At 41.8% G+C, this 14,246-nt stretch overlaps 1 protein-coding gene across 1 annotated transcript in view; it reads right to left on the reverse strand.

Annotated features, from left to right (window-relative positions):
• The window catches only part of ABCB7 (ATP binding cassette subfamily B member 7), a 35,986-nt gene extending 28,706 nt beyond the window's left edge, over positions 1–7,280 (reverse strand). The window contains exons 1-3 of the mRNA XM_042825176.1: positions 7,245–7,280; positions 1,743–1,820; positions 106–192 (exon numbers count right to left, since the gene is read on the reverse strand). Coding sequence (XP_042681110.1) covers positions 106–192; positions 1,743–1,820; positions 7,245–7,265 — 186 coding nt within the window. The 5' untranslated portion in view covers positions 7,266–7,280. The remainder of the gene's footprint in view (positions 1–105; positions 193–1,742; positions 1,821–7,244) is intronic.
• Between the last annotated feature and the right edge of the window lie 6,966 nt (positions 7,281–14,246).

The raw sequence follows: 14,246 nt of genomic DNA on the forward strand, positions 1-14,246 counted from the left end.
ACTGTTCTACAGCATTCAAACACCTATCAACAGTGCCAATGATTTGCTATTTGAAGTCTACAGCGTTTTTAAGAAAAAAAAACACAATAATGAAGCAATTTTTACCCCTTCCTTTGGATCTGTGTGAAGCCCTCCACCTGCATGTCCATGCCAACACATTCTCTTTTCTATCAGTTGCAAGCTTGGAGAAATCTGTGTGAAAAAGAGAAGTTAATTTGCAAGAACCTCGGGAAACATGCACTTAAAAGCCAACAGAAAGAACAACCATAAGTCTGTTTTTCTCCCCTTACCCTCCAACTGACTCAGCTTACATTAATAAAAGATCCTACCTCAAAAGCCTTGCCTTACTTTAGGAAACAATAAGAGAACTATAAATCTAGCTGTATAGCAAAGGAAACGTTCCAATTAGCCAGAAGGTAAAGAAAACAGTCTTGAACATTTATGTAAAAATGACACCTACAACTAAGAAGTAGAACAAAGAACACTGAAAAGAAGTTAAAGTTTTGGAAGATAAATGTAACTGAACATGTTAATAAATAAAGTGGGACATAGTTAAGCAATAATCTTCTTTTCATGTACAACAATAACAACTCTGCTGAGGGGTCAAAACTCACTTCCCACTTCTTTCCTATCAGGCTGAGAATGGCTCACTGGTACCGTATGACAGATGAAAGCGTACAAGGTCCACAGCTCCAGCTGCAATTTGGTACAGCGTGTATACATGCAGCTGCACTATAAACCTGCTTAATAAAAACCAATGCTCCCTTCTCCTATCACATGAGTAAGACAACTTGATAAATAAATACAGATAAAAACTCAGAAGTTAGAAATCCAAGCAGATGCACTATAGAGAATAACAACTTTGCTATGACTCCAATTACAATGGGCTTGCCACAAAAAAATAGATGCTAAAGCTTATTAAAGAGGCTGCATTTTGTTCAGAAGGTGTGCAAGGTGTTTCCAACTTCCTTTCAGCACAAGTTATTGACAAACTCTTTAGGAATCTCACTGTATAGACACAGTGTGACACCAGAGCTTGGAGCTCCCCAAAGCAAAGTTCCACATTTTTCATATTTTAAAGAATACTTCAAAGCTTATTTGACACAGTCAAAATACTCAGCAGATTTTAGCTTAACTCTGTTCTATGAGCATTGTTTTGCGGTTGTTTTTTCATAATAGAATATAAAACACAGATACATTTTAACTTCATTCAAGCCAAGTACACTGCTTCATTATTCCATGAACCCATTAAAAAATGAATCTTCCTTAAGCTTACATCAGCACTAAAGCAAGCAGATTTCACAAGAATAAGAGCCTGACACCCTGTTGTTCACAACGTTGAGCATAAATTTGTAAAGTTCCTTGATACTTCACAATCTAAGCAGGAATTTGAAGTAATAAAGCCCCACGTACTCATGGAAAACTCACAGCTTTCTAGGCATTGCTATTTTCTATGCCTAGCAGCATGAATTGAAGTAAAAACATAAAATTTGTGAATTGATAACAATTCTTCTTTATAATGTGCTGTGTTTTGGTTTGCTTTTAGGGATTCAAAAAGGCTGTGAGAGAAGTGCAGAAGTCTGAAACTTCAAGATGACTTCTTTTCATGAGGTGGAAACGTAACTTTCATTTAACTTGCTGTACTTCCAAATTGTAAGGGCTGGGGAGAAGGGAGAATACGGAAAGACTCTCTAAGGATTTCTTCCTCCCCATGAGTAGGAAGAAGAGCAATTTCTACCTACATCTGATATCTCCAATAATGGCCTTGAATGACCTCCCATCAGAGTCTGCCATGATCTTCGTTTGCGGATTGGTGGAATCTACAGAATAAAAAAGAGAATAAAAAAATGTAACAGAGCAAAGCAGAACATGCACTTCACATTCAGATAATGTTCATCTGGTTTAAGTAAACAAGCAGAACATGGTAACGAGGCAGATGGCTTTCTTTTTTTGACAACTGGCCACAGGAAAAGAGAATGAAAACTGGTGGGGAACTGCTATAAAATAGATTACATGCAACCATCAAGAACTCTAAATGACAATTAAATTTTTCCTTCTCTTAATACTCAGCCCTATCAGGTTTTGTATCGCGAAAGTCCTCAAGTTTTCCCTCTCCTCTCATTTTAAATCTTCTCCCAGGTTGTCTTCTGACTTCTTAAAATATTCTTTTGTTCTATTTTACACAACAAATTGTTATGCTTATAGGTTCTGCCACTTCCAATCCCCCTCAGCTCAGCTGACACCACAAGGCCAATCACAGCCTACAGCTCTTCCCTGGGATGCATTAGGACTGCTAGAAATCACAGCCTGGCTGATGGCAGGTTTCAGGCAGGCAGAACACAAGGTAGTCACCATCCACAAACTTGTCAGTGCATCTCATGGGCATACTGCTAGGCACCGACTGCAGCATGCTTTACATGCCACACTGAGAGCAACTAATTTTCCATAGAAGATTCTAAGGACCATTTATTTTCCCCAGACAGATTAACTGACAGTGCTTCCCAACAGGGAAAACAAGTACCTCTCAGTTAGCAATGAAGATTCCACAACATCCCTGACACAGTATTAAATGTTTTACTGCTCTGTTCTAACAACATACCTCGCATATAAAAATACACACACACACACAAATAAATAGCAAAAACTGCTCATCACCTAGAGGAAAAGGACAAATGTCACCACACAGGACACACTTATTTCCAGCACCTCCATTCTACAGCAACACACGCAGGAAGAGCAAACATCAGAACTGTCCACTTATCAGAGTTCATTGGCCTGAGCGAACTGCCCTGATGCTTCCCAGACCAGAGCTGAATTAAGGAGATTCATCTGTAAGGCAGTTCATTGTAGATAACCTTGTCACTTGCTGTCAACACAGTAGATTCCATCTAAACAAACACGCTCTCCATATGAACAGTGACAGCTTCATAAACAGAAAACGTAATGGGAGGAGACAAGGGATTTGAGAGACCTCACCATGTCCCAAGTTACTGCAAATTAATGTAATTGCCACAAAGGCGCTGTTATTTCAGATAAGGCTCCCACCAGCACGCAAGAGGAGGATTAAACACTCCTTGCAGCAACCACCACTGCGGCACCTGACAGCAACCTAGGACCTAACACCAAATGAAGCCATGCAACCAATACAAAAGCAGCAGCATTCTCTAATTCAGCAAAGGCAGTTACAGTATGCAGACAGACAGCATACTGACGTCCTTGGTGTCTTTATGCCAGCATTTATACTTCTTTAAGCAAGTGATGCAGATAAAGGACTGCTGAAATACCACCCATAGAGAAGGGTAGGGGCTGATGAACCAACTGCTCACTGCTATGCTTTGGCTTTTCTTAAGACACCACAGCTGGAACCTCTCCTGAGCACTATCATTCTCTCCTGCTTGGCTTTTCAAGAAAAAGAATGTATTAATCTTAAGCATTATCAAACTTGATAATAAGAATGCATTTCTGTTGTCGTATATTCCTAGCACATGGGAACAGACAACTGACGCCCCAACAGTTACTGGAAAGAAGCTAAGTACTGTTCTTGGAGAACGTACTAAGGTACCACAAAAACATTTTACTAATGATTTACATCCTGTGGCAAATCCACAAGTTTTCTTTTGACGGAAGTACAGGAGAAACATCACAGAAATAAGTTCTGCTGAAACACCAACAGATCTACCTCAATTACTGCACTAGGCAGTCTTCAGTTGACTGGGACTATGAACTGCTACAGGGTTAAGAGATGAAGACAGTGACAAGGACATACGATTTGCACAAGATAAGTGGGGAAACACGTGCCTGCAAGATTGCAAGTTCCCCTCTTCTCTCAAGCTCTTATTAAAAACCAAGACTTCAGCAACGAAATGAAGAACTGAACACTGACAAGGTGAGCAACTTGGTCCAGCGGAAAGCCTTCCAGCCACCACAGCATTAACAGAACCAGAGCAGGGCTGAAGCTTACACTGTTACTCTCCACACACCCCTTAAGCAGACTTAGCACTCCTCTGTCCCTCATTACAACTCCTTCCCAATAAGCTGAGACTGCAAAGGAAACTTGGCCCTTATCACTGCAGGTAAAAGTAGCATCTCAGAACTTCATCCAGCACAAACAAGTCCTGACGATTTCAGAAGTCAGGGAACTACGTGGGGTACCTCAATTCTGGCGCTTTCTAACTCTGCACCATTAAGTTCCCTTAATGTGTTTGTGGATATGATTCTGTATACTCTAGAGGATGAAACAGATGCCTAGCACTGATTGCACATAAAAGTCATATTGCTGAAGTGTTATGACTGTTGGTGGTAGTTTAAATACTATCAATGCAAAGAAGCAATGGGATTAGACATACCAGCACAAGGTTAAACCCACACTTAGGAGCTTCTCTGTGGAGCACATAACTGCACTAGCCTAACAGGAATTGGTTTGTTTTCTTTTTTAAGCTAACTGTAACAGAAAAGTGAAGGTAGGACTCAAAAACCTGTGCAGTACTCACATCCCAGTGTGAAGAGTGACACACAGCAAGAAAGGAAGAGATGAATAGCAGAGGAAAACAAGAAAAGACAAAAGTATTCTGATAGGCAGAATCATTACCTTTACAAATATAAACTGAACTGTTATAAGTATGGGCAACATAAACTTAACTGGAGACATATCTAACACCGTAGGGCTGCTCTGCACACACATCCACAACAAATGAAACTGAGAGCATTAAGTAACAACAGATTTTAAACAGATGTCAACAGACGTGAAATGATGTCAAGATGATAAACATCAGTATAACTTCACAAGATCAGGCTTCAGGTAAATAAGTAACTTTAACCTGCAACTCCTTACAACTGCTTTCAAAGCAAGGGATGCCATTAACTCATGCACAAGCATGCACTATCACAGGCCACACAGCAGGCTGGGAGGCCAAGATAACACAAGAAAAAAAAATAAAGTCCCTTCTACTTTCTGCTGTTCCACTTTACAACAGCTTCCCAAGTCATGCTTTTTACAGCTGCTGAAGTTATCACTGAAAGAAACTCCTCAGTATATGCCTTGACTTCAGCAGATTCACAGTAAAATAGTTATCCTTACTTATAAGCTGTTGCATCTTTTCAGCTCAATGTTATTTTTCCCCCATTTAAGCTTTTATTTTCGATGCAGGGCAAACCTTATTACAAAAGCAAGGAAAACAACAAGTTTCCTAGAAAGCATAATAGTCATGTCCCTTCACTTTTCAAAGCCCATCAGGGCAGTACTCAGCAGAGGTCTGACATTCAGAAAAGGAGGTCTGACACCTTGAACCACTGGAGGATGACAAGAAGGAACTACATTTATGGATACACAAATTTATCTCAACAGCAAATTGATTCTGGTCAGAGTTCCACAGTATAGACAACATCTGTACAGTTCCACAATATTTATGACATCAGCTTTGCCGACTCCATCCAGCTCAGCTCCAGCTCAGCTGTTTTCCTCTCCAGGATACAAAGGTTACACATCCTGTCACTCAGAAAAGCAAGGCAGATCAAACTGCTGAAACACAAGAGGGAGGAAAGAAGGGTGTGGATTATCCAAATAAGTCTGCTACATTTGAATATTAACAGGTCGGGTCATAAGCTTTTACGTCACAATTACTGCCCTTACACTCAACAAGCTAGTGCAAGAGCTAACCCATACTTGATACCTACAAGAGAGCAATAAATGTCACAGAAGAGCTCTCATACATGCTAAAACTGTATACACCATATGAATATGGTACGTGCACAACTCACATTTCACATGAAAACTAAAATATTCAAAGGATTAAAATAAGCAATTATACACATCACAATGCTTACGTTGCTGTTTGCTTGCTGTGACATTCGAAATTCCTTTGAATACTGGACAATACCAAGATATTAACATACATAGGAAAACACTTGGTGTGCATCAGCTTCAGCTTCTCATCTTATACAGGTTTCAATACTAAAAGCCTCCCAAACTTACTAGCTCAGTCCTGCTCATCTCTTCTTCTAAGTAATATTAAGTTGATTGCCATCTGTAACAGAACTCTGCCTGTCAGAGGCAATAAATCAAGGGGACACTAAGAAGTTCGTCATAAACAGCAGTGCTCTTGGAAGAAGGATAAAAGGCTTAAGGTTATTATCCAGCAGAACTAATAGCTATCTGAGAATTTATGGAAAGTTAATTCATTTGATCTCTGAGATGCACTTCCTTCACTCACATTGAAAAACACATATGAATTATTGAAAGCCGGCCTCATTCAATTTGAGATATGTACTCAATTCTTTACGTGCAATCAAAATCATTGACTGGAACATGCTGACAGAAAGAATTCCAATTTGTACCTTAGTTACAAGTGCTCGTCTTCAGCATGAAGCTTATAACATACAAAGACAGCTGTGGCAACCCTCAATGCAAGAATACTGTCAAACCTGTTGCATGCCCCTTCGAAATTAGAGAAGATGGATTGTGCTCTGGTACTAGCACATTTTTAATACTGATTTTAAGGATGGAAACTGTTTAGACTACAGAAACTGATCTGATGCTTGCATTTAACTTAATCCCTGTGCAGAATTAAGCAGGTAGCAGACTAGAGCGTGCTTTACTTTTAAAAAGTTAAACTACTAGAAGTGTGGGAACAAAATTACTGCCCAAACACTGAGAAACGGATGGGGATAAGAAAGGAAAAAAGGGAATAACAAAGAGCTGACTGCTCCAAAATACAGAAAAGCAAGCAAACCTAGACTGAATGTGTATTCAACCATTTGCAAAGGAGCAGTTAACTATGAAACTGTTCTCTTAAAGCAGGTCTTTTAGTCCCATGTTTAAATGCTGAAACTAGAAGGTAGCAGACCACAAAACCGATGTCAGAGTTGAAAGCAAACCCTTACCCTCCCAATTTAACACTACCAGCAACTTCCCTACGAAAAGAACCTTCGTAGTGGAACAGCAAATATTCCTGAGCAAGCAAGCTGAAGAACTGCTGAGGAAAGGCCATAAGCCACGTGCTTTAGAAAGCCAGCTGGAAGGAGCCCTTCCAACACGGGGCTCTTTGACAACAAGGAACTGCACGGGCTGGGAAGCAGGGCAGCGTGCTGCTGTCTGACACAGCACAGTGCACCCAGCACAGCCCCACAGCCTGTCGCATAACGCTGACCCTTAACAAAGCTTGCTGCAAAGAACCAGAGGCCAGCCACATTCACAGGAGGCAAGCAACGTAAGAAAGCTCAGTACAGCACTAGGCATCAGATTTTACCTGCCACAAAGCTCTAACCATCTTCGGAGCTCAGCAGCGGCAGAAGTTTTGCCTTCCATTACCACAACTCACAGGCAAAAACCCAGCCCCTCTAGGGCCAGGTTTCACTTCTAGAATCCCGTGCCGGCCACCAGCCCGCAGTAGCACCCAGCCTGGAAGGCTCAGGCCAGCCCCAGGGTCAGGTCAGCACAGCACGAAGTTCCGCGGCGCGCTGCCCTCACACAAGGCTCACGGCTGCTCGAGGTGCAGCCCGGGCCGCGCGGCGCAGCCAGGTACCGAAGGCCCAGAAGACAGAGCCTAACGGCACCCCTGAGCTCACGAGGACACAAGGCAACCAGCCGCCGCTCGCACACACCGATTTCGAACGCTCGGCCAGCGAGCGGACGCGGTGCACAGGACAGCAGGACCCGACCCCCGACGGCAGCTCCGGCGCAGCGTCCTCTGCGCCCAAAGCCTTCCGTCCTTCCCTTCCCCTCCCTTCCCGCCCGCCCGACCCTGCCCCACGCACCGTGCCGCTGCCCGGGCCCCGCCGCCGCCCGCTCCCCGGGAACCAGCCGTGCGCGCAGGCGGCGGCCGCCGGAGGCCGCAGCAGAGCGATGGCGAGGAGCACCCGGCGCGGGTAGGAAGCCGCCCGCAGCAGCAGCACCATCTTGGCAGCGGAGCGCGGGGGGTTGTGGGACGGCGGCGGAGCGTGGGGCGGAGCGTGGGGCCGACGGGGCGCGCTCCCGCTCGGCTCGAGCGCGCGTGGCGGATCTCGTCTGACGAGGAAGCTGGAACTTCGTTTTTAGTCGCGTACAAATTTCTTCTAAGCCGCCGGAGCTGTTGCCCTGAAGGAGAGTCGTAAGCTCGTTTGCGGGGGAGAAAGGCAGAAAGACGGAGAGGAGCAGGACGGCTGGCTTTAAGCTGATTTTTAACGAGGCAGGGTTTTTCCTGTCCGCGCTTTGATACGAAGCTTTGCTCCTGACCAGGATTCCTTTTAAACGGCACAGGCGACTTTTCTCTGCCGCTAATTCTTCGGCTCGGCGCAGCCGGAACAACGCCGCCCAGCGGCAGCGCTCGCACACATCGATCCCAGGCTCGGGGCTGCCGCCCGCCTCTCAGTGTGCCCTCGATCTGCTGCCTTTCCAATGGAGATCCGCAAAATCATATCTGTTGTCGAACCTCACAGTATCACACAACTGTATCTTTACAGCCTTTTCTCAGGTAAAAGGAAACGAGAATAACAGGTTACCTACACCTTTACGCTGAGCCATTTATAGAACCTGTTACATGCTTTCCATGAGACACACTGGAGGTGGAAAATGAGCATTTTATCATTCAGTTAATACTCCCTTTAGTACAGGCTAGCACTAACTTTTGTCTAGTATAATTTTAATATAGTTCTCAAGCGAGCACTAATTACATAAGAAATACATACATTCCTTTCATGAAGTACAAGTGAGAATTTAGCCTTCTAAATGAATATTCAAAATGAAGTCATTCATCTAATGCTGAAAAAAGCACCCACATCAGAAGACTGGTGGGGAGGTGGTGATTCATTTTCAAAAAACAATCAGAAGTGCTAAATATTGAGCTTAGTTCACTGATAACTAACGGGTGAGTATACATAGCCCTGCTGTAAACGTGTAGAGAGGGTGAGAAATTATGAGCAATGGTAGGAGGAGTACTGGATCTAATGGGATCAAATTAAATACAGGGAAGTCAAATATCTGGCAAAGAAGTATTTAGACGGGAATGAGATGGGCAAAAAACAAGATGGGACAACTGAGAGAAGAAAGGAGGGGCCATGCATACACCTTACTGGTCAGAAATCAGGATAACAAAGCTCATGATGTAGACCCAGAGAGATAGCAGGAGAGGTTTGTTGGTTTTTTTACACCATTTCAAGTAGCTTGCCATGAAAAAAAAAATATATATATATATATGCTTCTCTGCAGAGTTAACTATAGAAGCAGAGGATCTCTTTGTATAAGTGAGACAAAAATCAATCTCTGCTCAGAATAAACGACAAAAGAAGCTTAGTAGAAGAAATAGAAACCCCAGGAATGGTAACAACTCATCACAGAGGAGACTTGTGAATAGAAACCTAAAAGGTCTCTAATCTGGACATTTTCCACACCAACTCCCACAAAATATTATGTTGCCAATATTAAAATTCTAAAGTATTAAATGCTAAAATAGTGTGGCAAACTAATATTACACAAATCTGAGGGGTATACCCCATAGTATGGCCACCAGTCCTTCCATGACACGTACAGTCAGCAAACCAGGTCTTAGGTATACCCTAACATGCTGTAATGTGCTTTATCTGGGATGTCTCAGTAACCCTCACAGCAAAGTGAAGATAAAAAATAAATAAAAATGAAGACACCCCTGACATATTGGGTGTTGGCATGAAGACTAATTTGCTCATGTTTTCTCAACACTTTGAAAGCATCATCTGGCTAATAAAAGATACTGTAAGTGGGTACTTAGTTTTCCCCTGCAAGAAACACATAAATCCCTCTGTGGAGGTAGTATATATCCCATAAAAATAAAGGCATTTCAGAGGCAAACATTTGAATTAATTTAGTCTGTTTATTTCAAAATAGATGAATGGAAGAGGAAAAGTAGCCATAATGGATTAAAAAAAAAAAATACATTTGCAGATGGATGTGAACTGTGAAATGCATTGCACAATGAAAGAATGAACTGTAACAAAACAGAAGCTTTTATCAAAAGCTATAAAGCTGATTCAAATGATTCCCAACAAGTATATTAATCCAGCTCTTGCAAAGCAGCTGTTGTTATCACAGACTCCCCAACGCCAAAGTGGATGCCACAGAATGGCTTAGGTTGGAAGGGACCTTACAGCCTATCCAGTTCCAGCACCCTGCTGTGGGATGGTTGCTACCCAGTAAATCAGGCTGCCCAAAGCCCCATCCAACCTGGCCTTGGATGCCGCCAGGGATGGGGCTTTTCTGAGCAGCCTGTGCCAGGGCTTCACCACCCTCTGAGTAAAGAATTTCTTCCTAACCTAATTCCTTTTAAGCTTATACTCATCCTGGATGTGTATGATTATGACTGTGTTTTAATCCTGAACAAGAAATAGTAATAAATCATATGCTTACTTGTAGTTTCATAAAAGACAGAGTTGGCAACTTACATGGAAGAAGTTTCACTGTGTAAAGAACACATCAAAATAGAGGAAATATTTCCAATAGGTAAACTGCAGGTTTGTGACTTCTTTCTACTGATGTACCAGGAGAATAATTAAGAAACCCCATTTTTCATACAGGCAGAAGATGACTCCAGCTTACTCCATCTAAGGAAAAAAGCATTTCTAAAGACAGTGTTGAGAAATGCTAAACCCTAGGAGGAGTACTGAAATGAGTTGTGAACCCAAAGTTACCAATCACAGGAAATTCTTGGAAGAGAAAGGCCTGAATGAAAAGCTGGGGACAGCTTGGGTACACACATTCCAACTCAAGATTCCCTTTAGTGATAGCTAAACCCAAGACATGCATTTCACTTCTGGATCTCAGCCACAAAGCTATGACACCATCTGTCAGCTGGATTGCTGGAAGAAGCAGAGAAAATCTCAGAGCTGATCTAAGGCACTGCTAGATATAAGTGTGTTCTTAATGTATTGCTTCCTGCCTGCCTCTAATTATAGGAACTGTGTTGTTAATATATGGACTTCCATATGCAGTTTGCTCCTTCGTTTTTACCTTGTCTTTACACTGCCTTAGGGATAGCTGCAATGTATTTGGTAAATACTCAGACATCTCCCTGGTACGGGCACGACATGATAGTCCTCAAGTCCATCTTACTGCTCTATTTCACAGAGCCTGCTGTGACTTCCAGTTTTTACAGGCAGCTACACAGCTATAGGCATATCCCCAGTAAGCTTAACAAACCAATTTTGGAGCTGGTAATAGGTGTTGATGTGGAAGAGATGTCTTTCTGTGATTACTTTCGGTAGAAGCTCATTAGCATTCAGTGAGACAGTTGAGATGGTGCACGCACACTGAGGGATCACAGCACATTGAGAATTAGCAAAACCGCAAAGGGTGTAACTCATTTACAACTGGACTGCTCTAGCACTTTCATTATTGCACTAATAATGAGTAGGTTTTATTCTTTCAGGCAAAAAAGATGCACCCTTAGCAGTATGCCTGACATTCTTCCAGTTCTGCCCTAAACAAACTGGCACAGTTTTGCTCTTTGTTCACAGAAATAAACCTCACAATATCCAGTTACGTTGGACTCCCGCTCATTCCTTAAGCATTCCAGTCCTTCAATAAGAAACCTAAACTACACTGCAGCAAGATATTACAGCTCTCGAGCATCATGCCCTCAAATCTCTGTGTTCTCTGTTTCCTAAGGGTGGCAGCTCTGGCCTCATTTAGATCCTTGCAGCTTTGACAGCTTGGCACACATACACGAAATGTCTTAGCCATGCAACTGGAATAAAACTATCTGTAAAAATTCATCAAGGCTATGCTCACAGAGATTTGCACTGTGGCAGAGAAGTACTTGCAGGGGAATATGCATGGTAGTGAAATCCTGAGATTTACATATAAAATACCAAGATGGTGAATATGCACAAACACAGAGGCTAAGCTTACGACTTAAAATCCAAATGCTGGAATCAGCCACGCTGATGGTACAGGAAACTGCACATAACACAGCAGTTAAAATATATGAAATTTGTTTTGTTATTCACAGTTTTAAATTTTATTTAAAGGCACATAGTATGATTATAGCACTGGAATGAACTTCACTAATTGTGACGAGAACTTACTTCTTCCAGCTGTAAAAACACAGCATGATTTTGTGCAGACTATTTACTGGAGTAGACATGGCACTCAGGGACATGGTTCAGTGGGCATGGTGGGGAGGGGATGGCAGTTGGACCTGATGGACTTATTGGGCTTTCTTCAACCTTAATGATCCCGTGATTCCTATATAACTATTAAATGGTCCCCTAAGATGCATAGAATCAACACTGAATGCTAACTGATCCGTATGCCAAGGGGAGACCAACACTGTATTTTATATGGTATCACTGACAATTCCAATGATGATATGCATTAGGTTAAATTAAAGTGCCCCTACAGTTGTGGCAATCAAAGTGAAATCAGAAGTCAAGCTAGAAGATATATAAAAGCAGTGATACTCGGTCATACATATTGGAAGGTAATGAACACAAGGAGGGGAAGAGGGAAAATTAATAGGAAGAAATTAAAGCAGAAAATAAAAATGGGAAAATAGGACAAGGTTGTGAGGGGAAAAAAAAAAAGAGAGAGAGAGAGAACTCTTCACTCAAGGATACATAAAATTAGTTTTGACAAGTAGAGTATGTGCTGAAAGACACAGTTCTGATTTTGAGATAGTGATTCTCAGGCTTATTTCTTGAAAAAATGTGATCTGCTACTCCTAAGACCTTACCTTTAAGAAGAGAGCAGCTCCGTATACATTTAAGGTGCAGTTTAATTATGCTTTACAGTCAATTAAAAGACTAGCATAAATGAACTGTGTTTTGAGAAGTATGCTTGCACCACAAGATGGCTTTTGAGCTTTCTTCTTTAAAAAGTTGTTTTTGTTAACCTTAACGCTAAGCAAGAATCAGGTACAAAAACTGATTTACCACTACGACAGCTGCAATGTTACACGAACATACTGTTAGCTGTTCTACACATTATTTAAAACGCTTCGTATCATCTGCACCACAAATATCACAGGGCCACAGCGCTGTCTGATATCCTAACCGGAATGCCAACCGCTGAACAACGTTGCTTAACCTCTCACAGTAGAGCCACAAGCACCCTCATTACTGGTGACTAATGATTTGAAGTACTTCCATTTGTCTTGCTCGGAACACTTGAACAGAGCAGGATAGCACTAACACTATGCTACAAACATATCTTTTGAAAAATTACACCCCATTACAACGTCTCAAGACCAGCAAGAAAAGAAAAATCAACCCAGTCTAGATTAGTAATTAAAAATTTGCATCTCAGTGAAATATTGAGGTCACACTGATAACTCATACAATAACCTGTAATCAGCAGCACAGTGTTCCTTTATTATTAGGTGGCTGATCATTGTTTCAGCTCCCTAAGAAGCAACGAGGAATAATTTGATGACTCACTCATGTTTCTGAGGATTCCTTGAGCTGTAAATGCCTCAAGCATGAACAGCTTCACTAGGCTGCTAGTAAAGTAGCTTACGAAGCAAAACCATGATTTTTCCTCAAACAAGGATAGTTTGTTTATGCTTTCCTTCTGTTATTCTTGAATAGTTGTTTTTTTCATAAATAATAAAGAACAGCTAATTTTTTAAGCATACACTGAGGATCAGCATCAATATACGAGCATTACACACTATGTGAACCTAAAAATAAATTCTCCTGTTAGTAATGAAAGCAGTGACTAGAGCAGATGGCTAGTCTACAGTGTTATACAAAAAAATGGAAGATAGCACTCCATTTACTCCTAAATGATAGCAGAACATGAAAATAATTTTTTTCATATCAGCACATTTTCCAACAGAGCCTCACTAAGAATGGAATTGCAAATGTATGTAATGCAATGCATTGAAAAATAATCAGAGCATTCATTTAGCAGCAAACAGTGAATTCATTACCAGCTTGATAAGAGACTCAGTCCTGCGACGCACGCTAACATAACTGTATTTTTAAAGATATAATCTGCAACTGTGTTTTTGTATCAGCATGAGAGAGGATTTTTAAGCACAGATCTACAGGGAGGGGGAAAAACACTCATTAAAGCTCTTGCATGAATTAGTCTTTCCAGAAGGCAAATTCTTGTAATTGTCACAGGGAATTTAATAGGGCTGTGGAGTCTATGGAATGCTGTATGAAAGCTGCTAGTAAAGATCGAAGAGAGAATGAACTCATGCATTTATCCAGCAGCCAGCAATGCTGGCCTGATGAACACTAGGATGCTCCAACTCTTGCAGCTTCCAAGAAAGAGCAGGGACACCAAGGTCTCACCC

The sequence above is a fragment of the Centrocercus urophasianus genome, unplaced genomic scaffold (genome assembly GCF_019232065.1).
Source record: "Centrocercus urophasianus isolate 14NV4802_14NV808 unplaced genomic scaffold, USGS_Curo_1.0 seq_24, whole genome shotgun sequence".
NCBI lineage: Eukaryota > Metazoa > Chordata > Aves > Galliformes > Phasianidae > Centrocercus > Centrocercus urophasianus.